Raw genomic sequence first — 25,917 nt, 5'->3', positions numbered from 1 at the left:
TACCCCATTTGCTTCTACATGGCTCCATCCTTATTTCAGGCATCGTGATATATCTGTATATCACAATATTTAGCTGGAATATCACGAGGTTGAAAACCAGATATCGCCCAGCCCTAGGGAAAGAACAGTGTATAGGAGTGAAGTGATTAGGGCCCATTCCCATTGGCATAATTTTGAGGATTATTGTAGTCAGTGGATAAATAGTGGTTCTTTGGTGTTGAAAATGTATTTTTATGTAGTGTGGTGTGCACATACCCACAGCCTTGTGGGACATCTCCAGGAGAAGAAAAGACTAAGGAGTAAACCCTACACCTATCTGGAATGGTGTCTGTAAGATGATTGGATGATGTTTTGTACACCTCCTTCTGGCAACTCCTGCAGCCAAGCTGGTACCCAACATATTGCTCTGCTTTCCTTAGCAAGGCTGAGAGCGGGTCTCGTTGTCTGGGCAGCCTAGCACCTGCCCAGACCTTTGCCCTGGAGAGGTCACTTGGGACTGCCATTTTTTAAATGTCTGGAGGCATTGAAGTATGCCAGTCAAATTGATAGTCCTGTTCTGTATGATTATTTTCCATTACACATTATTTGTATTTATTTGGTTTTGGTATTTAATTTCTCATGTCACTCTATTCATTTGAGTCAGAGAGGAGGGAAGGTACACTAACCAGAGGGACAGTCACCAGGTGGCTTAGTTGAATGCTTCTGTGGAAAGATGTACACCAGGGGTGTCCAAGAGACTGCGATCTACTCTCACTATAAATAAACTGGCAGTGATTTACCCATTGGATTTGACCAGAGTTGTTGAGATTTTTTTGTGGGGGAGAGATCAGAGTTGTTGAGTTTTTTTAGGGAGAGAGGTCAGATCAACAGGCCTGATGTACACAATCTAGATCTAGGAACAAGGATACATTGAAGAGTTCAAGTTGCATCCCTCATGTTTTGCCATCTTCTGCGTACTTGTAGCAAAAACTTATTCCTGGTTATTTCCTTAAGACTATTTCCTCCATAATTTTGTGTTAGTCTCCAGCCAATCTGGTAAAAAGTTAATCCTATCACAGAAAACTTGGTTTATTATAATAAGAAAGTCATGTTTCCTAATGAAAGTGAGAACCACTATAGATTAGGTGCTATCAGGTGCCCAAATCTTTATTATTACCTGAGATTAATAAATACAAATTTCTATTGTAGGCATAAGCAAGTGTTACCAGTTAAGCTAGTGAGGAAATTGCAAGTCTTTTCAGGTTTGTATCTAGCGACTTATTGTGATGCCTTTGTAGTCTTAGGGCTTGGTTACTCATCTAAAGTTGCTTTTGACTGTTGCGGAAAGCACATTACACAAGGATGCACAGCCTCATAAAGAGACTAGATGTAGTTCAGGACACTGATAATAAACTAGTTTAAGCCCATCTTACTTCCTGCCTCTTCATGAGATCAGATGTGTGCTGTCTACACCTTATTTGGGAAAGGATAGTTGATAGTTCATCTGTGTAACTGCTGTGGAGATTTGGGAGCATGTGTTGGAGACAGGGAATAAGTATCTTTTTGGTGGGGGGCTTTCTTTGGTGGCCACTTAAATGTAGTGGAGCGAAGGTTATGTTATCAAATTGTTTTTAATAGGTTTCAGAGGGGAAAAATCTTACCCTAACTTGGATTTCAAGATGAGGCAGGCTGAAAATAGCTAAACTACATACAACTAATAGCAGTTTAGGAATTCTAATGTGGTGTTTGTTTCATTTTTAGGATCAAGCAGAATATACAGATTCAATTCAACTAGCTGATTGGGCAGTGTATATCATGGATAGAGATTGGTTCATTCGTTTCTTTATGCATGTATAGGAGAAAAAGGTAAGAGGATGGCAAATGACAGTATACATCTGGAATATTTGAATTAAGAGAGCGCCTTTAAATTTGCATCCTTGGTATGCTTCTTACATTGCAGTCCTAAGCAGATCAGAAATTTATTTATTTATTTATTGAGATTCTGTCCTGCTGTTCCTTCTAGGGCAACAAACAACCAAGCAGTAAAACGTAACATTTTTTTTCACCCCAGAGCCTTCCACAATAAGAGTTATGAATTAGTCTAATTTCTAGTAATGTTTCTAGGGTGTTTTGTTTAAACCAAGGGCAAGGAAGCTGTGACCCTCAATATATTGTTACTCTTATCATTGGTGGCCACAATAGTGTTCTGCAATAGAATCCTGCATTTTTAAATTTAAAGTTTAGAGTTTCCTGTTTGTAAGAAAATGTATTATGGGCGGCGGCGGTTTTAGGCGTGATTGCTGACGCACTGGTCCTTTTGGACCCAGAAGAAGGTGGAGGGGTGGGGTGCACTTAAATGTGCTCTGTCGACATACACAGGTTGGAAGTGGAACGCCCACATGCAATGGTTGCCGTCTGTACTGTAAATTTAACAACTTTTACCTGTGCTTTTGTAGTAAATGGGTGCTGTGAATAATACTGTACATACTTACTAATGTATTGGATTGTGAACAGAAGTCTATTTAAGGCCAAGTTTGCCTTACTTTTCTTTAGACTCTGTTCTGGTTTTTTCCTTGAAACCTAGCTGTAGAATCAGGCACTGTCACTAAGTTCTTGATTTAATGTATTTTGGTTGCCTTCTCCAGCACAAATGTTTGCAGGATAGAGAATGTTTTAGAAAGGTGCACATAACAAGCTAGCTTTTTTGTTTCACTTACGAGGCTACATATATTGAATGACTGGGTTGTCTGGTTCTTTGTCTGCATGAAAAACCTACTATTTTGCATACCAGCACAGACTTCTTCAATGTTTATTTGGATGGTGGGATTAAAAATTGCAGGCTTTGCTTCTGGTTAAAGAATTGGTTGATCCCTTGACTGTGTGCAGGAACAGGTCAGTTGTGTGTACTACACTTTATTGTTACAGTGTTCATTTTAAAATTCTGTGTTCAGATTTCCTTCCCTATATAATAAACACTGTTGTAAGATATTAAAATCTCTCTTTTAATTTTTATAAAGTCCTTGATCTTGAGTAAGCCATATCAGCCACATTACATTCAAGACTTCAGTGTGAAATAGTATTATATCCTTGGCTAATATGTTGGCTTGTTTTGAGTTGTTGTTCCAGTCCACCAGGATTATGTGGTTGGCAAAGCTTAGGCTAAATGATGTATCCTGTCATGCATTAATCTAGGTTAGATACTGTAGATGCTGCACATTCAAGAATGCAAAGTATAATAGACAAAATATTATTAAATTAATAGGAGTCATCTTTTAAAATGTCCATTATATAATTTATTTGACTGAAATGGTCAAGAGCCCATACTACAGTAAAGCTCACTGGATAGCTTTGGACAAGTCAGTGATTTTCAGTATAGCTTTATTTCCTGTGGGGTTGTTAAAAGTGCTATGGAAAAGAAAGGAATATATATGTGTATAAAGTGAAGATCTCTGAACTGTCACATATACCCCTCTTTGCAATTATTGTTTCACCTCATCCATTCAAAACTTTTTAATGCAGAGATGGTTTATAAAGTTACTTGGCCATTGGGGAGTTACCAAGATGATATATTTATTAGGTAACATCTCCCAATGCGTCCTTGTACTTCAAATCTGTTATACGGATGAGAAATGACTGGTAGCATTCTTGGTCAAACATAGATATTGAATTGTGTGTGTGGTTGGAAGACTGATTTACCGTATTTTTCCGTGTTAAGACGCCCCCATGTATAAGACACCCCCTATTTTAGGGGACTCCAAATTAAGAAAACACCCATCAGCACTACCTGTGTATAAGACGAGCCCCAATTTTAAACCTACTTTTTTGGTAAAAATACCCCCCAGTCTTAAACATGGAAAAATACAGTAATTTTTCCTGATCTGATACTTTAGTCACTACTAATTGAAGTCTTGCTGATTTCTGTCTCAGTTAGTAACTGGATGCAGCCCTGAGCCTGAGTGCTCAGGTTTCTGCAGTGGCCAGGAGTGCATCTGCACAGCTAAAGCCAATGTGCCAGCTGTGCCCGTTCCTGGAGATGTCTGATCTTCCCAAAGTGACACACACCTTAGTTACATCCCATTTGGATTACTGTAACATGCTTTGTATGGGTCTGCCTTTGAAAGGTGCTAGAAAACTTTATTTATTTATTTTATAATATATTTATTAAATTAAATTTTATAAAAACATTACAAACACACTAATACAAAACAATACAACTATACTAAACAAAAAACAAAACTACAAACAACTATAATAAACAAAAACAAAACTACAATAAAAACAAAAAAAATTCACTATACTTAACCTCTATCCTTAACATTGTATCCTTACTTCCTCCTGTCTCCACTTCCTGCGTTCCTTGTGAATCATCTTTAGTAATTTCTTACCATCTTAGAATATCTTATTTTACTATTAAAAATCATTAAAATTATTTAATATCTCGACTCATACCTTCTCAATTTCTACATCATAACCAAACTCTAAATCTACAGTCTAGCTTTTCTTCCAAATTATATCTAATTTTCTATCATACAATGGTTTTTAAAATATAATTTAAATTTCTTCCACTCTTCCTCCACCGCGTCGTCCCTCCGGTCACGAAGTCTCCCGGTCATCTCAGCGAGCTCCATATAGTCCATCATTTTCATCTGCCATTCTTCAATTGTTGGTATTTCTTCTGTCTTCCAGTTTTTAGCCAACAAAATTCTAGCTGCTGTTGTGGCATACATGAATAAAGTTCTTTCACATTTTGGAATTTCTTGGCCTAGAATGCCCAGTAAAAAGGCTTCTGGTTTCTTTTTAAATGTGTTTTTCAACACTTTTTTCATTTGATTATAAATCTTTTCCCAGAAGTATTTTACCTTTGGGCACAACCACCACATATGGAAGAAAGTTCCTTCTGTTTGTTTGCATTTCCAGCACGTATTACTTTGTCCATGATACATCTTTGCTAATTTAACAGGTGTCAAATACCATCTATACATCAACTTCATAATGTTCTCTCTAAGCAAATTACATGCTGAAAAATTTATACCTGTTTTCCACAGTTTTTCCCAGTCCTCCAACATGATGTTGTGCCCCACATCCTTTGCCCAATCTATCATTGTTGATTTAACCATTTCATCTTTTGTATGCCACTCGAGCAATAAATTGTACATTCTGGAGAGATTTTTAATCTTTGGCTCTATCAATTCTGTCTCCAACTTGGATTTTTCTACCTGAAAACCCAATTTTTTCTATCTGACTTAAATATCTCATTAATCTGATAGTATTGCAACCAGTCTGTAACATGTCCTTTCAATTGCTCATATGATTTCAACTTAAAATGTTCTCCTTCTTGTATTAGAATGTCACTATATTTCAGCCATTGTCTTTCTGTATTTGCTCTTTTGTGGGCTTTTATTTCTAACGGTGACAAGCATCTGGGCGTTTTCTTTTCTAACAAATCTTTATACTTCATCCATACTTTAAACAGAGATTTTCTAATTATATGCATTTTAAAACCTTTGTGGGCCTTGGATCTTATTGTACCAAAGATATGCATGCCATCCAGAAACATTATCATGTCCTTCCAAATCTAATACATCAGCATTTTCTAACGTAAACCAATCTTTCAACCAACGAAAAGTGCTAGAAAACTTTAAAGGGCCCAAGGAGCTCCACTGGCTACTGGTCTGTATCCGGGCACAATTCAGAGTGCTGGTTGTGACCTGTAAAACCTTATACTGCTTAGGCCTAGGGTATTTTCCCATACAAACCTATCTGGGCTCTTGAGATGTTCGAGGTGGCCCTTATCTCATTCCTGCCACCCTCGCAGGCACCTTTTGTAGGAACGCGGGAGAGGCTGCTCCCAGACTTTGGAACTCCCTTCCTGGTGAACCTAGACTGAACTCTGTCCTTGTGGTCCTTCCTCTGGCAGGTGAAGATTGTTTTATTCCAGCAGGCCTTTGGGAGCTGATTGCTTTTAAGGAAAGAGTTTTTAATAGCGTTGTGCTGTTTTTACTGTCTGTATTTTAATAGATTTATTTTTTACATTGTTTTAATTCCATTGTTGTTTCATTACTTTTCAGCTATTAATGATTATACCTTTTTAGCTTTCTGTGTTTTAGCTGTGTTTGTACAATCTGGACAAATGTAGTTTTTATTCTTTTATTTATTTATTCCCCACCTTTTTCCCAGAACCAGGGCTCAAGGCAGCTTACAAAAATTAAAACAACACTAGGTGATGCAGAAGGTGGGGTCTAGATTAGCACTGATACCATTATGTTATGGTGCTGAGGCTGGCTCAAGATCCAGCAGATCCTGAGCCAGCTCAGTGCCCTTCCCCCTCTCCCACTAGTGCACACACACCTGGTCTGGTGGGTAGAAGGGGGAGCTCTGCTTTGGTAGAAGGAGTAGATACTAATGGAGGCTGGTAGTGATAGGCAGTAAATTAGTTTCAGTAGTTGATATATATTAATTTTGTTTCAAATTTAATTATAATTGACATTGTGAAGCTCATTGAATGTGTTCATTTAGGCAGTCCTGCAATGTTTCACATTTTACATAGGATCATTGTTTTAGTGGATATGTAAAAGAATAGATTAGTACATTTTCTATCATCATGCCAGTCATCCTGCTGTCATTTAACCAAATTTATATACAGTGGTACCTCGGTTTACAAACTTAATCTGTTCCGGAAGTCCATTCTTAAACCGAAACCGTTCTTAAACCGAGGCGCGCTTTCCCTAATGACGCCTCTCGCCGCTGTTGCCCTTCCACCGTTTGGATTCCGTTGTTAGACTGAGATAAAGTTCTCAAACCGGGACACTATTTCCGGTTTTGCAGAGTTTGTAAACCAAATCATTCTTAAACCGGACTGTTCTTAAACCGAGGTACCACTGTACTACTTAACTCAAACAAGAGCTCTCTAAGTTGCTTACAAAATACTTTTATTTCCAAAAGTTAGCTAAGAGTGATTCCAAGTGAGTTGTAGGTTGGGGTGTGAAGTGACAGATTGTATTCTATTTTTAATCCCATGTTGGCTAAAACTGGCAAGGTTGGAGGTGTAAGGACAAACTTGTCTTCTTTTTGGCTCCCAGGGAGCCTTTTCTTTTTTTAAAGAACCACCCCATTGTTTCTAATGGAGAGTGAAATTAGATACTGTATACCAGTTCCAGAGTGGCATGGATGCGGACCTGATCCTGCCTTGGCCATTCCTACTCTGCCCTTGGAGTGCCTTGTTTCAGGGCCTAACATTGGCTATTGCTAGTGAAAATAGAACTGCCTATGGAGCTTTCCCACATAACGTCCCCCCTCCCCAATGGAAAGATCTTCACTGCCATCAGAAGGATTCCTCCATGCAACCCTAACCCCTTCCATCCATTAGATCTGTGAGTTAGGATTCCCCTTCCCCTTCCCGTCCTTAGAAAGAAAAGGAACAATATGATTTTATTAGGGTTTTTAAAATAGTAGTAGTAATAATAATAATAATAATAATAATAATAATAATAATAATATTTGCAGCAAATAACTGATAAAACCAAAATAAATCCTTAAGTCCCTTCTTAGTCTAGAAGGCGTCTAATTTATTTGTATAAATAAATTTATTTGTATATTTGGCTGATATTGATGAGGCATTGGGAATTAGAGGATCAGTACAGTTTCATCACCACAGTTTTGTAATACTGGGAAATGCTTTTGATCTTATAGGAAATAAAGTCAAACTACCTTAAATTTTAAGCTTGGTAATAATCTCTAAATCTTGTGCTGGGACATTGGAATATTGCTAGAAGTTCATAACTGGCTGTCTGCTTGACAGGTTCAGACAAGGAGCTGGGTGGCATTTCCTGACAAATGGAGAACTATTTCCAGGCAGAGGCTTTTAACCTTGATAAGGTTTTAGATGAATTTGAACAAAATGAAGGTGAGTAACTTTTGTTAGGGCTGGAGATGCAAACTAATATCTGGATCTGTGACTGGTTGTATTTCTTTGTATTTCCTGTTCCATTGTAACTAACATCTGTTATGCATTTGCTGGGAATAAAAGTCTGAAAATGATACTGAGAAATTACATTTTTTTCTAGGTAGAAACAGTTAAAATAATTGTCTTTAAATTTTCAGTGATTACATGAATGATATCCCTGTATTAATTGGGTGTCAAACATTGGCACAGTTGCATAGATATATAATTCACAGGTGAGAATTGCTTGCAGCTAGAGCTAGTACAGATAAGATTACTGGTAGCTGTCTGTACATAAGAAGTAATCAGCTTCCATGCGCTCTTTTGCCACCCAGAATGCACATACTGTACTCCCAGATCAATTCCCCATTTTACACTTATTGTGCTCCTAGTTAGCACAAGTCTTAACTAGCTTTTACAACACTGATTAATGGCCTGTTTCCTATACCTTGACTCTGCTAACTGATGGCTAAAATTTGCACATAATGCTAACGTAAACTGTGGCTTAGCACAAATGAGCAAATGTGTGGGTCCAGGGGATTGTGACCACTGCCCTTTTTCCCTGGTCCTGCTGCTACTGTGCTACCCAGGACTAAGTCTTGCATTTGTACCCAGGCTCATGGTCTGTCTCCTCCAGATGAACCATGAGTGGTAAACAAAGAACAAATATTGGTTACAGCTTGTAGTTTGTCTCTGTTGGCATTTCATTTACATTACAAAATAATAATAATAAACTCCCTGAGTAATCACAGATAACTAGGGGAATTCAACTTCACACTGTTACAAATGTTCCATCTGTGCAAGCTTCCCAGATGGAATGATCCTTTGCTCTTGTGTCCTGTTTTGGGGTTTCTCCCAACCCCTTGAGCAAATTATAGATGTAGCATGTGTGGGAGGGGAAAGCCCTGTTGTGGAAGCTTTCTAATGAGGTTTGGTAGGTGTATTCCTCCCTAGGTTGTGTGGTTTCTTGTACAAAAAGTGTTTTAGGAATGCAAGAGCTTATTAACTTACTAACTACATTACTAAATGTGTACGTTGAGGAGGGGGGGAAAGAGAAAATGACATTCACACAATACTAAAACATCAAACATGTTTTGTAAAATTAAATTCCCAAGTGGTTTGTTTGTCTGTGACTGCTGTATTCCCTGTTACGTGATTTGTATGTAGCTAAGTCACTTTCCCCCCTATATTATGCTACTTCACTGTTCTGCTGTTGTGAATGCCTGCTATAACATGGATAGGATTTATCGTTGTATAATTTGTGCAAGTAGGGCATTCTCTGGCATGAAAAGTGTAACAATGGAAACAGGCAAACCCAAAAAGAGCTTGGCTAGATTAGATGAAAGGTCTGTCAAGTTCAGCATCCTGTTTCTCACATAAACCAAAGAAGTGCCTTTGGGGAGATTATAAGTAGGCTATTTCCACTCCCACTTTTTCTCATCAACATCTAGTAATGTGGTATACTGCTTCCAGACATGGAGGCTTCATATAGTCATCATAACTAATAGGCATTGTTAGACTAATTGATGGAAGGTCCATTCTCATTTTTAAAGCCGTCACAGCTAATGGTGGCATCACATGCCATTAATAAATAAATAGCTTTTATAAGGAAAAACACAACCTTTGGTGTTTAATGACTCCAACTACAGAAGCAATCAAAGTGCTATTTGAGAGTTAATGTGATTTGGTTACCTTTTTTGGCCAACATTTATTCGCTAGTTGGGCTGATAGAAATTGCTTTCTTAGGGCTTATCCACACTGTAGTGTTCTTCTGAGAAACAAAAATGGTTTTAGTCAGTGGGTATAACTCATAGACTAATTGCTTTCCTGAGTGGTTTCCCTTTTTATGGTGCTAAATGATGTATTTGCAAAAAGCAGGTATGATTCCTGGATGGCTGTTTGAAAAGGCACCACAGCAGCCTGAAGGGCGGATGCTGGAGGAAGGACAGATAGAGAGGCAGAAAGTAGCACCTTTTGGGAAGTGTGAGGACTGAATTTTGAGAGGGTTTTTGCTTTTGCTGTTGCTGGCATTGAGCTCTGTGTACCCAAGAAGATATCCTTGTCAGCCACATGTGGCTGAATTGGGTGCATCTGTCTTTTTTATCCAGCCGTTCTTCAGTGGGTAGAGAAGTTGCAGCTCTCCACTTACTATTTATTTATTTTTATTTATTAAATTTGCATACTGCCCTTCATCCACAGATCTCAGGGCAGTTCGCCTGAATGCTGTAGTGACAGAAAGGGTCTCTGCTTCCTCCCCAATCACTACTGCAGCTGAAGAGTTCTTAAAACACTCACCACCTTAAACTGGTATAGCACTGCAAATTTGTTACCATAAGAATGCCAAAATAGTTTTGATTGGTTTATGTTTGTGTGCATGTGTAAAAGGCAGTAGGTGCACTTTGATGAAGTATTTATATTTTGGCCATGGTTTAGATTGCAAACTGGCAGCCGAGCTAGATGATATTAGAAATGCATGTTCTCCTTTAATGTGGGCTGCTTTTAAAAAATAAATAGGGGTGTGTGTGAGGGTGTGTGAACCCTCCACTGCTATTTGCCCTGAGAGAGAAACTGCCATTGGTGACAGTGGCAACTTTCCTTTCTGGTAAATAGTAGCATCTGTAGCGTGTGTATAAAAAGAACCATGGTGCAGGGGAAAGGGACAAACTCCAGTATTTAAGTATTGCAGCTCTAGTCCTGATGAGCTTTTTAATGTTTGCTATCCCCCCCAACCCCCCCAAAAAGACATGTGAAATGGGACCATGCATTTCTCATTTTGTCTAGTTTTACCCAGAACAGTATATACAGTTGGCAGCAGTATACTAACTAATGGACTTTCTGTGCTTGGGCCCTATTAGCTTTATAGAGATCTTCAGTACAGTATATGATTCCCCCCCCCCCCCCTATATGTGGAACAAACATGCATTTATTTAATTTTACATGATCTTTGTTTTGATTTTGGCAACTGGAGAATGTATAAAGCAGTTTATTCCAGTGTTTCCGCAGTGTTCCTAAGTATATAGTTATGTAAAACACTTAAGAATTGCCATCTACAAAGGGAACAGTAACTAGAAATACTTATGCTTCCACAATATTTTTCAGTATAAGAAGCTATTTGCAATTATTTTAATCTCATTTATGCTTACAATAGTTCTGTGAAGTTAGCTAAAGCTGCAAGATGATGTCTTGCCCAAGGTCACACAATTAGCTTTAAGATTAAACAGGAATTTCAATGCGCTTTTGAGTCTCCAAAATTGACATTCAGTTCAGTTTGCTGTGCTATATTGTCCCCAGCTTCTTTGAATAACTTATATGATGTCAGTTCTTGTTTGGGTTTTACATGTTTGTATTAATTAATGCTGTTGTTTTGTACTTCCTCTGGTTTTCAGCTAAATATATCAATCAAGATGTTAAGATTATGTATTCCCATAAGATGTGTATTATAAAGAAATATTTCTGTTCCAGGCCTTGGAGACTAATCAAAACCAGAAATCTAACTTGGGAGCCAAACTAATAATCTAGAGAAATGTGTGACTGCATTTTCATCTTTTTGAATTTGATTTACAAAATAGCAGTTGTGGGAATACCTAATCTGCATTGGGTCTCCAGCACAGGGTAAAGAATATTTTAATACTTTGTCTCTGTGCTTTTTTTCCTAACAAAATTTCTACCATAAGCTGCTATTCACTCTGGAATGAAAAACATATGACACCCATTTGTGTGTTCTTCCAGGGCAAATAGCAACTTATGGGTGGTTTTCATTGGGAAACTTCAAGAGGTAAAGTGTTAAACCACAACCTACACTGTGGTTCTGATTTAGACTGAGACCTATGTGATTGTAGAACCGCACACATTCCAAAAGATGGAAATACAGTAATTTTCATGCAAACTGGGATCTAGTCTGACCCTGGGTTTAAGCTAGTTTATAATTGCTTCTTGTAAAATAAGGTGATAATTATTTTATGCAATACACTTGTAATGTAGTACTCGCACAGGGGTGAAGGATTGCTGCACTGCAGGGGGTTGGACTAGATGGCTCTTGTGGTTCCTTCCAACTCTGTAATTCTGTGGTCTACAGTTCTTGGAATTCTTTGGAACATACCATGATAATGAAATGGGTGAATGTTTATAGTGTAAGACCTAATTAAAACAATCCTTCCAACTGCTGATAAACAATGCTTAGGTGTGCGTTGCTGCCTCTACTAGTACCATATTGGCCCAAATATAAGCCGCACCCGAATATAAACCGCACCTTTAAAATTTGTGGGGGGGGGGGAAGGAAAAAAGAAAATACCTGAATATATGCCGCTCCCTTAAAATTCCACAGGCACTCACTCCTGTTCCGTTTTACCGTATGTCTGTTTACGGTATATCGTAAGCAGCAATATTGTAAAAGCCAATTTTTGTAAGGTCACAAATTTAAGCTGCACTTTAACTTTTCACAGTCACAATTTGGAAAAAAGTGAGGCTTATATTCAGGCTAATATGGTATTATGTATTTTTTCTTTGATATACAAACATTTGAACTTCTTGTGCAAAGCACAAGTTACGCGTGCTGAATTTATTGCATATTGATTTAGGTCACTTATCTTTTCAGATGAAGCTATTTCACCTACTTTGTTGGATGCAAAGTGGAATAAGATCCTAGATCCTCCTTCTCATCGGCTGTCTTTTAACCCAGCTCTGGCCAACGTGAATGAATCCACAATTCCTAGTGAGTGTCCGCAAAAGTTGAAGTCATTCTCCCTGTCTCAGTTAGCCACTGCATCAGCAGGAGGAGGAGATTGCTGTTCTAATGGAAAGAATCTTAATATAAGACAAGAAAGCCCAAACATGTGGATTGATGATCAGGCAGCAACAGATGATCATCAGCTAGTTAAGAGAAATAGCAATCGAAATGCCCTGTACAATTTGATGGATGAAGAAGGAAGGAAAAAGAAACCAGAGGAAAAAAACGTTCTTGTAGTAGCAGTCATGCATAACTGTGACAGAAAAGGACTGCAAAGTGATTTGTTAGATTGTAGAAATTACAGCAATTCCCCCAGAATGGATACTGTTAGCTTTACACTGGATAATGAAACCCAACAAACTGATCACATTGATGTTACTGTAAACGGGTCCATTGAAAAAGATGCAGATACTGAAAAAGATGCAGTACAAGCAAACAGGCTACCTGCAGAAGAAGATTTTTTCAACCATTGTAGTGTTGCTGCTTCTGCTTGCTTATCCAGTGGATATTCTTCTCTGTTAAAGGAGAATGATAATTCAAATAAAGACCTTCATTTCTCAGAAACTGCAGCAGCAGGGATGAATGTAATTACATTGCAGAGGCCACTTGGCCCTAGTGTTAAAATACAGCAAAGCTGTGCATCAGGTGAGGGTTTTGATACTGATGCTGTTGCTCAGCTGGAAACTAGAAACTGTTCACCTAGTTCACGTAATGGTGGTTTCTCCACAGAGGTTTCTGTTGCAGAACCAGCAGCCCAGCCATTTCAGTCAGGGATATGTGAGGTCTCTGCAACTTGTCAGCCAAATACGTTTGAAAGTGGTAATCACAGTGAACGTTCTGACGGACATTTGGCCTCTATGGATGTTGGTGCTGCTGAAAATGAAGCTGACAAATATGAAAAAATACTCAGCTCAACTGAATTGCTCAGCACGACAGTTTGTTTATCACAATCTCAGGAGATGGCAAATGGGGAACTGACTGAAGAAAACCAGATCAGTAATGAGCAAACACCTGGGGAGGATGAAACACTGTTGCATACAGCAAAGCAGGAGGAAGCATGTAGTAATGGAGACAGCAGTGATGGCATGACAGTAGCAAGTCACTACTTAAAGGGAGCATATATGGATGAGTTTGAAGATTCCAGCCCCACTGATGTCATGAGTACATCGGCATCAAGTGCTCTGCTCAATTGTTGTGATTCCTATGGAATACAGAACCCAATTCTTGCTCATATTCCAAAGACTTTACCCTCCAAGGAAGACTCAGTGACTGAGGAAAAGGAGATAGAGGAGAGCAAATCAGAATGTTACAATAATGTTTATGAACAAAGAGGAAATGAGGCCACAGAGAGAAGTGGGCTCATTTTGAACTGCACTGGTGACCAAATTAAAAAAAAACATTTACATAATCTCTGCAGTCAGGTACCATCTGAAACAAGTCAAGCATCACCAAAACAAGCAGCCAGTCTGCAACCTCTCAGTGTTCCTTTTGGTGGTGCCCGACCCAAACAGCCTACAAATCTTAAACTACAAATTCCAAAGCCATTATCGGACCATTTACAAAATGATCTGGTTCCCCCAAACTGTGGAGGAAACAGTAAAAACAAAAATGATGTATCTGGAAAAGTAAAAGTAGGTGAAAAGATAGCAGCAAATGTATTTTCTGATGAAACATCACTGAATGCATCAGTCACAGATATTGGCGGGGAGCATTCTGATGATTATAAGTCTGGGGTTTCTAGTAGTTTGTGCCTTGCCGCAGCCTCAGATAGTCCAGACAATGATCTTGGAGCTGGCCAGTTTGGAGTTCCTACAAGAAAGACATTTACTACTTTGGGCGAAGTGGCTCCGGTCTGGGTTCCAGATTCTCAAGCACCCAACTGCATGAAATGTGAGGCCAGATTTACATTTACTAAAAGGCGACACCATTGCAGAGCCTGTGGAAAGGTACGTTTATATTTAATGAAATATTTTCACAAATGATTGAAGCCACAGAATTGGGGGGATATTTTTATTAAGCATTTTGTAGTTTTTAGCAAATTAAGGTTAGATATCTATTTAATTTAATGGCTACTGAAAATAGCATGAGTGTTAAAGGTATTATTGATTGTTACTTTCGCATTAAGCTAGAAAACAAGTATACACCCCAAATGAATGACTTCTTGAATCTTATGGGGTCGTCCCCCCAGCACACTTTGTGATTAAGTACAGGCAGAAGCAGAGCTGCAGCACTAGGTTTCTGGCAGAGGTGTTGTTGCTGCAGCTTACTGGGAGGTAGTGGAGCAAGGTGACGGAGAGGTCAGTGTGGTGTGGCTCAACTGGCGGGAATGCCGGATTGGGTTTGCCAGTGTGGATGCACCACACCAACTTCTGTGATGCCTCGTGCCTTGGCTTCTCCTTCCTGGTAAGCAGCAGCAGCAGCCCAGCTGATGGGAATCTAGGGTGCTGCTCTGCCCCGCTGGGTAAACCACTTTTCACTATAGGCTGCTTGCCGTGGTGAGTGTGGCATCACATTCTGGCTAGAGTAATAAACAGCCAACCTTCACCCCAGCTTTCAAGCTGTGGGGTGGTCCATGATGAGAGGTTGGGAGGTGGTTTGGCAGCTGGTGAGCCTGGCCATGGAGACCAAATTGTCAACCCTTCTGCTTTCCTTTCCTGCTCCAGTTCAGAAAGGGTGAAAGCGGGGGGAGGGGGAAAGAGGTGTCTTCAGGCAGTGGCTCTTCCCTGACTTGCCTTTCCCTTTTTAAGTAGAGTGTTGTATGCCATTCTCTAAAGGTGCTTGCCATGGTTTCAAGCTGTTGCTGCAAACAGTAAGCATCTCTGCCCTGACTGTTTGATCAGCCAAAAATTAACTGGTTTGCTTGTTATTTCATACATTTGTGGTATCACTATTACAATATAACATCACTCCAAATTCTTAGAAGACTCTGGGGTTGAGAAGGGAATGTTGTGATAGCTAAAAAAACATGATGTTGGTAATGGGTAAAGCACTTCTCTGTACAAGTGCTTCTTATATAGGTTGGACCCTTTTACAAGTGGTTTTAGCACACATAAGTACAAATAAGTCCACAAACATTATGTTCCCTCAAAATCTTTATATTCCACCTGCCTGCATGTAACTAATTCATTAGCAGATTTAGAGAAGATGAAAAATATTTTCTGTCTGGTTGCCTGAAAGGAATGCTGACTTATCATAAGTGACCAAACAAAAAGTCATTCGTAAGCCTGGTTTTGTATCATATTATCCAGTTTTCAGCTGAAAAAATACCAAAATCATTTTGTTTTTTAAATATTCCTGAGAAATAAGCAAATGTGTGGCTTTTAGGATTTCTGTGCTTTCATTTTAAATTGGATGCAAAATATCTTGGGGCTTTGTAAAAATACAGACTTGAATATTGTTCTCAGCTAAGACAAGGTAAAGTAGAATTAAATGAATAAAAGATCTGTAATCAGCACAGCTGTGCATGGTGCTGTAGAAATGGAATAACACACAGTTTTATTTTGCAATTATCCATTTTATTTATCAAAGAAAGCACAGGGGCTTTTCTTTCAGTGGGATTCCTGCTTGTAGTAAAACGTTAGGCCTTTTTAAACCATTTAACTGTAATAGATACCTCTTTCTTCCCATTTGAAACTTGTTTTGCACTGAGAGCCCCTTCAGGCTGGTGTTTTATCACAGGTTTATTCCGCAACATATTCTTGGCACAATAATAGTGCAAAAGTGGTGGATTTGTTTTGCTTAAATTTGTTCTGTGATGCTGCCCCAGTGCTGCCTCATTATTGTTGTACGGAGGGGTATAGTGCAACAAAAGCAGAACATTTGTGGTATAAAAAGTAATGGGGTTTCAGCAGACAGTTACAGGATATGCACTGGTTTGAAAATGAAGAAATGTGGCTGCCCCAAAATCTTTGCAGGTACAAACAGTTTTGAAAGTGGGATTGCATGTCACTGCCCTGATAGCACCACTGTAGTTTCTTGCTGTCTAAGAACCTCTCTCTCTCTCTCTCTTAATATTTCATGTTGATGCACAAACTGGTATGGGTAATAATTGCTATAATACCCAACACTATGCTGGTGTTTTCCTTTACATGAAGTGTTTTGGCATTGCTTTATTTACAGTCCATTTCCTCTGGGCAGCAGATTTTTCATTGACCTTGACCTTGTTTGAATAAGCATTACTGTATCCAGTGTGATACTCCCCCGCCCCCCACTGAATAAGTAACATAAGAGCTTGCACCTTACTGAATTCAACTTTAGCAAAGATTGTCCTGAACGTGGATTAAAAAAAGATATAACAACTGATTTGGGGAGATCATCTGTAGAGATTAGGCCAGTTTGTATTTTTCTTTCTCCATGAGATAATGACGGAAGAGACATATTTCATACATGTTACAAGAATTTTCAGCAATTAATCTAAAGCTTTCATTTCTGTATAGGGATTGTAGTTAAATATTTGATTTTGTTAATGTAGTTGGGAAGCTTGGAATGATAAATTCTGAGTGAAAAAGTAATATTTCATTTCCCAGCTTAGGGCACTGATTTTTTTCATAAGTTTAAGTTGCCATCCTAGTCTACTGTTGAGCTGAATTTTCCAGCAACAACCCCTCCCTGAATGTAGAAATATAAAATATTGTATTGTTTTTGGAGTGTGGAAAATTTCATTCAAAGTTGAACGGCTGTTTAATTTTCCATTAAATATATATTGTTGGATCACAGGAAGGAACGAGTACAAGAACCTCATTAGAAATTGAAATGCTACTTTCTATGCAATATAAGGCAATAACTAATAGGACAAAACCAGCCTTACTTCCTGAATTAAAACCAAGAATTATTTTTGGTGCATTTTGACTATGCTTGAGTATATTTGCTGTTTGATGAAGGTAAAGTACAAGTTTAAAGCTTGGCCGCTATGAGACTGTGAATGTTGACTGGCTAACTGTTTCAGTGTAGGTGCATTGAGACCTCAACACAGAGTTGAGGGCAAGTGTGTTCAGACCTCTAATGGCTTAATTTTATGAAATGGGAAAGTGGCCAAGGTTATAAAGACTAAGATTTTTATATTCTGCAAAGGATGATCACCTGCAGACCACAATATTAACTCAGACATATCCTGTTTTCAGCATAATCAAATAATGTGAATAATGGGTGTCTCTAGTTATATTATATCCCATTATGTTATATTCCGTCTGATCAATATGAATCCCATAACTCATTACAAGACAGGATTATTGTACTAAGGTTGTTTTGGATTATTGTTGTTGGTGGGTTTTTTTTTGGGGGGGGAGGGTCATTCTAGCACTTTTCCTGGTGAGTGTTGGCTATATATGGGTGCAGAATTCAATCTGAAAACTTGTAGTCATAAAAGAGTGCTAAGTGACTGAATATATTTTTCCTATTTTACTTAAGGTCTTCTGTGCAGCCTGCTGCAGTCTAAAATGCAAACTGCTATATATGGACAGAAAGGAAGCCAGAGTGTGTGTAATTTGCCATTCGGTCCTAATGAATGGTAAGTAACAGGGTAGGAATCAAATGTAAGCTCTACTAACACTGTGCTGTACAGAACCATCCATGTACATGAGTGGGATCAGTAATGTGGCCTAGTGTATTTTGTTTCCCTACTGTAAATTATTTTAATATGGATAACTATTTTCTAAAGTGATAACTGTCCCAATCTAAAGCCTATCTGTACTCATGAGCTATTTCAAAACTAACCTGTTTCCACAGTTCGGATTTATAAAAGAAAACTAGGCAGGCTCAATGTTTGTGCATGGAGTTTGATTGATCTGGATCCCATCAGAGCTTTAAATAGTGTCAGATGACTTGAACTCACTTTTCCAGGTAGAAATCCGTGCACCTCCTATACAAGTAGAGGTAGAGGTAGGTGTACGGTTTGTTGCAATTTAATCTACTGTCCCAAAACAGTGTTCCTGGTTGTGGAAACTCCTTTTGAGCCCCCCAAAACACAGTAAATCTTGTTTTCATGACTTGGAAGATGAGAGGGAATAAAAGCTTGCAAGTGATTTATGTAAGGCAGTGATCTTGACAGTAGCTCCAGACATTTTGTGCCTCGTACATTACATTTTTGGTGCTTGAAAAGATGTCTGGCCTAAAAAGCTGAGTATATAAGCTCAGAAATGTCACTTCTTATCTGTCTCAAAAGGATTCTAAGAATTATGTTGTTAAAAGTTGTACTGCGTTTTGACAATGAGCTACCGCAGTTTAAGTGCAGTGCTATTTAAAGCATTAAATATTAACATCTCTCCCTATAGGCTGATAGAAATGTGACAGGAAATGGTGAGTTTATTGCAACTATGAATTAAAAAGTAGTGACTAAAGTGACATTGATTTTTGAGGACATGAAATATTATTCTCTGAGAAGAGGGGGGAGTTGCATAGGAAGCTGCTTTATTTCAAGTCAGACAAGCGGTCCATCACGCACAGTGTCATCTGCATTGAGTAGCAGCAGCTCTGCAGGCCTTCAGGCAGGTGACATTTCCAGTCCTTCTTGGAGATGGCAATGATCGAACCTGGAACCTTCTGCTTACAGGGCAGATGCTTTACCACTGAGCTAAGCCCTCCTTAAGGATGCCCTGAATGTATGTTGTGAAACACCCTTGCTTTTGTAACAAACGTAGCTGACTCCATTTGGTTAATGAAGAAGACTTTTGGGTTGTGCTTGTGCAAGGTTGGAACCTGATATAGGTTCATTTGTACCTGAATGTCTTTTGTTAAGAAGGTCTAATAAAATTAATGGAGCTGTAATTTCCCTTCAGAAGCCTTTCTTTTCCATTACTCATTAGTGATGGGAAAGAAAAAGTATTTATAAGAGGGCCCACATTGCCTGTAGGTACATGTATTTCTGTGCCTGGAACCAAGCTGCACCTGTGTTCTATGAAGTTGCAGTGGTAGGTGATGCTGCTGCTTTTCTGTTGTTTGTCAGAGCATATGCATCATCAGAGATACTGTACTCAGTTACTTTGGTGTATTTGGGTACAGTACAACAAGTACTTCATCGTTCTTTGCTTCAGGAGGCTGAGGTAGCGATTGTTCAATTGGTGACTGACTTGTGGGAATGTTGAAGTGGATGGGGTGGAATAGAGAATTGTGGTGTTTGTGTTTTGGTGTTCATCTACTTACAGTTCCAGACACATTCCTATTTTTTTTAAAAAAATCATTGCCAGACAATTTTTGTTTTAATTCATAAAGATTGTAAAGGAGAGTTGGATGGGAATCCCTTTTACAGTGGTTATATATTTTTCATACCACAGAAGCCCAAGAGGAGATAAGATCAGACTCTTGAACATGCCACCTTCTTTTAAGTATCCTTTGAAGTTCTAGGCTGAGTCAGTATTTTGTAGTTAAAGTTTTTCCCCAGTATTAATAATTTCAATAATCATATTTCTCAGTTACACAACATTTGATGCTAAAGGTGCCAACTATTCCGTGGATTTGGTCTAATATTTTGATATTCGTCTTTATTTTTGCTTTTTGACTTTATTAAAGTTATAATCTAGTTCTGTGCTTTCCTGAGCATGGGGTACTAGGCTATCGGCATCTGTGGACAGCTCCACTATCTCTGCCAATCATCCAGAGGGCATCCAAGGAGCAGCCCTGTCCCAGTACTGCTGATGAAAAAACCAAGTATGGATGTGAGCATGAAATATTTTAGAAAAGGCAGAGCTGTCTACATTGCCTCCTTCAGGTTGTTACTTCATCTTAGGGAGCAGAGGCAGATGTTTACACCATACCTGAATAGGTTCAGGACTTCTAGTTGCATAAATATTTTTTCTGATGAAAGAAAAGAGCTATTAATCTGATATATCACAAAACTTAGAATTGCAGTGGTTGCATGGTTTTTCTGGTGTACTGATTGCCTTTTTGTGTGTTTTGTGTTTCCTTAGCACAAGCCTGGGAGAACATGATGAGTGCCTCAAGCCAGAGCCCTAATCCTAACAATCCTGCTGAGTACTGTTCTACCATTCCTCCCTTACAGCAAGCACAGGCTTCTGGAGCTCTGAACTCTCCACCACCTACTGTTATGGTACCTGTGGGGGTCCTAAAGCATCCAGGTGCAGAAGGTAGGGATCTTCTTTTCTTCTGCTTAGGTTCTGGAGCAAGTGGTTGCAGACCAGATCCAGGCACTTTGGGAAGAAACTGATTTTCTGGATCCATTTCAATCGAGGTTTAAGCCCAGTTTTGGCACAGAAACTGCTTTGGTCACCCTGTATGATGACCTCTGCTATCATACAGAGTACTTCTGAATTCTAAGTGTGTTATCAAAATGCTGGTTAGTGTTAATGCTGATTAGTATTATTTATTTGGGCTGCAATCCAAAGAAGTGACATGCACACATAGGGAAAAACTATTTGCGGAGCCTGACCTTCGTTTGTTGTTTCTGCTGTAGCAATTTTTCCTGCCCAAGTGACTTGAATAAAAGACATCTAAGTCAGTGGTATATGTCAAGTTTCCCTTTGATACTACTTCATATAATTCCTAAACAGTGGTGCAAATCTGACCACTCAACCATCTCTTTGTTGCACTGTATACATTTTACAACCTTACCTGTTTTTACCTATAAAGAGATTGTTGGCATATAGGGTCTTTCAGATGACCAGCACCTGTGATAGTTTGTGTAAATAACAGTAGAATCCCAATGAATTCAATGGGATTTACTCAAAGGCAAGTGGGTATATGAAACACCCATGGCTGATGAGAAGAAGTATTGTCTGATAGTTACTTGGCACTCTAAAGCAGTTTATTTTCATCAAGTGAAAATGAAATGCCTATATCTACCTTTGTAAATGTCAATGTTTGAGAACTGCTCGAACTGGTTCTTTATTTGCATAGGAAAGCCTCATTAACTCAATGTATCTGGTGGAGGTATTTACTCAGTTTAGAGATTAACTATAGGATCAAGATGCTTAGATCTAAATGATTGAACATTAATCTGTTTATCACTAAAGATGAACTTACAATTTAAAATGTTCTTTTAAAAAAATATATTCAGCTGCTGATGAAAAGACAAGCTGCCTTTAAAAAACAACCACTATGGGAACTGTTGAACCAAAATTAGTTTCTTCTTCTTTTGGTTGTGGCCTTGAAAATATTCAAAAACCCTATAACTGCTGTTTTTTGGTTTGTGTTTCAGTGTATTTCTGTATCACAGTTAAAGCCAGCTAGCTTCACTTCTCTTTTCATGCATGCATTTCTTTTGATGAGTTGTTCCCATCTCTTCCTTAGTGGCTCAGCCCAGAGAACAAAGACGTGTTTGGTTTGCTGATGGCATCTTACCCAATGGGGAAGTTGCTGATGCAGCCAAATTGACAGTGGCTGGAACAACCTCCCCTGGAGCGCTAGCAGTGTCACATGATCCAAGCAAACCCATGAGCAACAATGCTTCACCCGTAGAGGTGAGGAAAAGCCCTGATTTTTGTTGTAATATGTTGGACATGTCTCTTGGTCGAGAGGGTACAGACACAAGTAGCTTCCCTAGCAATGTATTTTTACATGAGAGCCTATAGTACAGATTGTTTTTTGTATCTTGTGTTTTACAAAATGAAGGTTAAAATGTCTAGTTATACATTTACATAGTGTTGTTGTTGTTTACTGCTTCTTGTAGACTGAAAACACACTTGCATTTTCAAGAAGCATTACTCAGGTTGGAAGTCCAGTTGGCAGTGCGATGAATCTTATTCCAGAAGATGGGCTTCCTCCAATTCTTATTTCTACTGGGGTGAAAGGAGGTGAGAATTAAACTGGTGTGCCTGTTTTTGGGTTTAATGAGTAATATTCCATCCTAGAGCAGTCCATATTGAAACTAAAGTCTTCTGGATCAAGGTTAAATAGTCTTGACTGTCAGTGGGCTGAATATTAATAGGCAAGGTCAGGCTTAATAAAATATCTGTTATCTCTAACACAAATGGGGATGCTGCGTACATATCATCATTCAGGTGCACTGAATAGTGATGGCAGTTCAAAAGGTTGACTTGGATGCATGTGAAATTGGAAGAAGGGATTGCATTTCTAGGAAAGTACCAATTTCTGGGGTAGTCCTTCTCTGAGCTGAGCTAGAGGTTATCAGCACTAAGGTGTGTGTTCACACCTGCAGCAAGTACCTAATATCCAGTCTGATCTGTTGGCATATTGCCAATTTTTCTTGTTCACATCTTCCATATCAGTGTCATGAAGTTTCTGCAATTTGAAGCAGTGGAGAATAATATCTATGTGTAGCTACTTGTTTGCAGTAGATAAAACTAAATGATTGCCTGTGAAATAAGACTCTTCATAAAATACTATCCCGAGTTGCAAGTACTATTTGTTTAATTATTTAAAATAAAAATTAGGTAGTCAACTAAAACTGATCAGTTGCTAAGCTTAATAATTAAGAACCAACAACTACGGATATATTCCAAATTATGGATATATTCCAAGTTATTTTTTTTGCAGGAAATCTTATCCCTGACAAACACTTCATTCTGTCAATAGTCCTGATATTCAAATAAAGTTTTTTAAAAAGGAAAACTAGAAGGGATTCATGAATTTGTGTTTATGGGAATTCTTCAAAATATAGCCTTTAAATATGATTTCATTAATGGATATTGTAATATATAATGGCACTGTAAACATAAGCAAATAAGCCACTTCCCAATATTCCATCATACTCTAGCATGGGCATGGAACAGAAAAAAGGCCAGGGCTATGCAGATAGAAGACATGGTGATCAGTGGCTAGGGTCCGCAGTTATAGGGAGAAAAATTATATCTTACCCAGTGGTACCCCTGTGTGCATACCTTTAATTTCTCCCATGGCAGTAAAGGATTCCCATTTGCTCCTTTCGGGGAAAATGAAGGACTTTGACTGAGGAGTGAGAACCTGCATTCTACCCCTCATACTGGGTGGCTGAACCTTTATTGACAGGATCACACAGGATGTCCACATGCAAAGCACGTAGTTATATTGCACCCCCTGGCTTCCTTAGCATATATAAGCTGGTCTTCCCCATGGAAACCCCACTGATCCTTTTAATCATTTTGAGGTGGTTAGCTGTCTGCCTGCATATATTTGCAATACATGACAGATGCCTAAACTGGTTTATAATGGTTGTGTTTAATGCCATATACAGTGCTTGACATGGAGGTATGTTTTGTAGAAGCCCCAGGGTAGAAATCTATTTTTGTTGCACTATCAAATAAAGATTTACAAAGGTATTTATTATGAGTCTGTTAAACAAATGCTAGATTTCATTTTTTTAAGACCAGGAAATAGTATTCAGTAAAGTAAAGGTATTCACTTTCACTGTTGTTGTAGGTATTACTGATAGCATGCATTTTTCAGATGTTACCTAAACCCAATGAAATGTTGGGGGGTGTGTGTGTGCTCATTTTTTAAAAACCCTCCACCCATCCATTTGAATAAGATGACAGACCATACAGTACTTAAATATCAGAGGTGTGCTATTGCCAAATTGCATAGGACTTGACAGCCATAATTTGACAGCTACCATTTTTTCTTTCAGATTATGCTGTAGAAGAAAAACCATCTCATATATCAGTGATGCAGCAGTTGGAAGATGGTGGCCCTGACCCCCTTGTGTTTGTTTTAAATGCAAATTTGCTGTCCATGGTTAAAATTGTGAATTGTAAGTCCAGTTTATTTGGATGATGATAAAATGATCTTGCAATGAATCAATTTTCTTTGCTTTAGAAAACATTTCCCTGTGTAAAACATCTTGCACTGCAGAAAATTACCCTCAAGTAACAGTGGTGAATTGTCTTTATGGTCTGTGTCTTGGAATTGATTGTGTGCCCAAGTCCAGGATTTTTTTTTTCTGAGACCCAATACATGAATTCAAATATTTTAAAGGTGTGCTGGTCTTGCTGCTGCTGATTTATTGATTCAATAGTAGCATATTACAGTGGAACTTCAGTACTCTGAATGATGGGGTTTATAAAATCATACTTCCTATGAGCATAACAAGATGCAGTTCAGAATATCCAGGATTTAAGATCATCTATGGTTGTAATTCAACGTAATACTAAGAGGGGTACACCTACAGGGAACAAGGTCTACTCATGCAGTGGGACTTCCCCTGCTCTCTTCTCCCCATTTGTCCCCTCAACTTGTTCTGAGGGTTCCTACAACCTTCCATAGCAGATTTTGGAAGTACAGGTGGGAGAGGTGGAGAGAAGTCCTATTGCCCAAGGTACCTCATTTCACGCACGCTAGAAGAAGAGTTTGGATTTGATAACCCGCTTTATCACTACCCTAAGGAGTCTCAAAGCAGCTAACAATCTCCTTTCCCTTCCTCCCCCACAACAAACACTCTGTGAGGTGAATGAGGCTGAGAGACTTCAGAGAAGTGTGACTAGCCCAAGGTCACCCAGCAGCTGCATGTGGAGGAGTGGGGACGCAAACCCGGTTCACCAGATTACGAGTCTACCGCTCTTAACCACTACACCACACTGGCACTAGTAGCTTAGATGAATGGCTAGTTTAACCTATGTGGTTAAACTAGGGATGGCTAACCTTATTTGGTCTAAGGGCTTCATGTCAGTGGAGGGTGTGGTCAAAATGAACTTTGGTGTTCCCTAGCTTTGTGCCCCCCCCCACCTAGCCTGTGAACACAGGCTAGGTGGGGGGGGGCACAAAGCACAAATTGACAGGATTATGGCTTGTGCCTGCCATTGTACAGATGCACAATGGCAGGCACAAGCCATAATCCTGTCAATTTGAGGGATTCCTCCCCATTGCAGTGCTGTGCTGAGAGGAGAGACTTAAGGGGAGGCGAGGCTGGGGAAAATTGTATCAAGTAATAATACCATCAGTACAGGTGCTCCCCAGGGGTGTGTGCTTTCCCCACTGCTTTTTCCTTTATACACAAATGACTGCACCTCAACTGACCCATCGGTTAAGATCTTGAAATTTGCGGATGATACAGCAGTCATTGGGCTTATCCGGGAGGACGATGAATCTGCATATAGGCAGGAAGTAGACCATCTTGTTTTGTGGTGCAGCAGGAATAACTTGGTGCTAAATGCCCAAAAGACAGTGGAAATGATAATCAATTTTAGAAAGCACCCTCCCATCTCACTGCCACTTTTCATTCTTGGTAACATGGTTGTAGTGGTAGAGTCCTTTAAGTTCCTGGGCTCCATAATTTCTCAAAACTTAAATTGGTCAGGCAACATCAGTATTATTATTAAAAAGGTCCACCAGAGATTGTATTTCTTGCAATAACTAAGAAAATTTAAGTTGCCCCAAGAATTGTTGATCC

At 38.9% G+C, this 25,917-nt stretch overlaps 1 protein-coding gene across 4 annotated transcripts in view; it reads left to right on the top strand.

Annotated features, from left to right (window-relative positions):
- ZFYVE9 (zinc finger FYVE-type containing 9) overlaps positions 1 to 25,917 on the top strand; it is a 48,449-nt gene that overhangs the window by 7,698 nt on the left and 14,834 nt on the right. The window contains exons 2-9 of one of the 4 annotated variants that reach the window (XM_033152135.1): positions 1,741 to 1,845; positions 7,778 to 7,882; positions 12,513 to 14,590; positions 18,051 to 18,150; positions 20,546 to 20,722; positions 21,885 to 22,054; positions 22,264 to 22,387; positions 24,160 to 24,282. In XM_033152135.1, coding sequence (XP_033008026.1) covers positions 7,813 to 7,882; positions 12,513 to 14,590; positions 18,051 to 18,150; positions 20,546 to 20,722; positions 21,885 to 22,054; positions 22,264 to 22,387; positions 24,160 to 24,282 — 2,842 coding nt within the window. In that variant the 5' untranslated portion in view covers positions 1,741 to 1,845; positions 7,778 to 7,812. The remainder of the gene's footprint in view (positions 1 to 1,740; positions 1,846 to 7,777; positions 7,883 to 12,512; positions 14,591 to 18,050; positions 18,151 to 20,545; positions 20,723 to 21,884; positions 22,055 to 22,263; positions 22,388 to 24,159; positions 24,283 to 25,917) is intronic. The other 3 variants (XM_033152137.1, XM_033152136.1, XM_033152138.1) reach the window with 3 other exon arrangements.

This window comes from Lacerta agilis, chromosome 6 (genome assembly GCF_009819535.1).
Source record: "Lacerta agilis isolate rLacAgi1 chromosome 6, rLacAgi1.pri, whole genome shotgun sequence".
NCBI classification, from domain to species: Eukaryota; Metazoa; Chordata; class Lepidosauria; order Squamata; family Lacertidae; genus Lacerta; species Lacerta agilis.
Note: the sequence above shows the minus strand (reverse complement) of the source record. Positions and strands in the feature narration are given on the sequence as shown.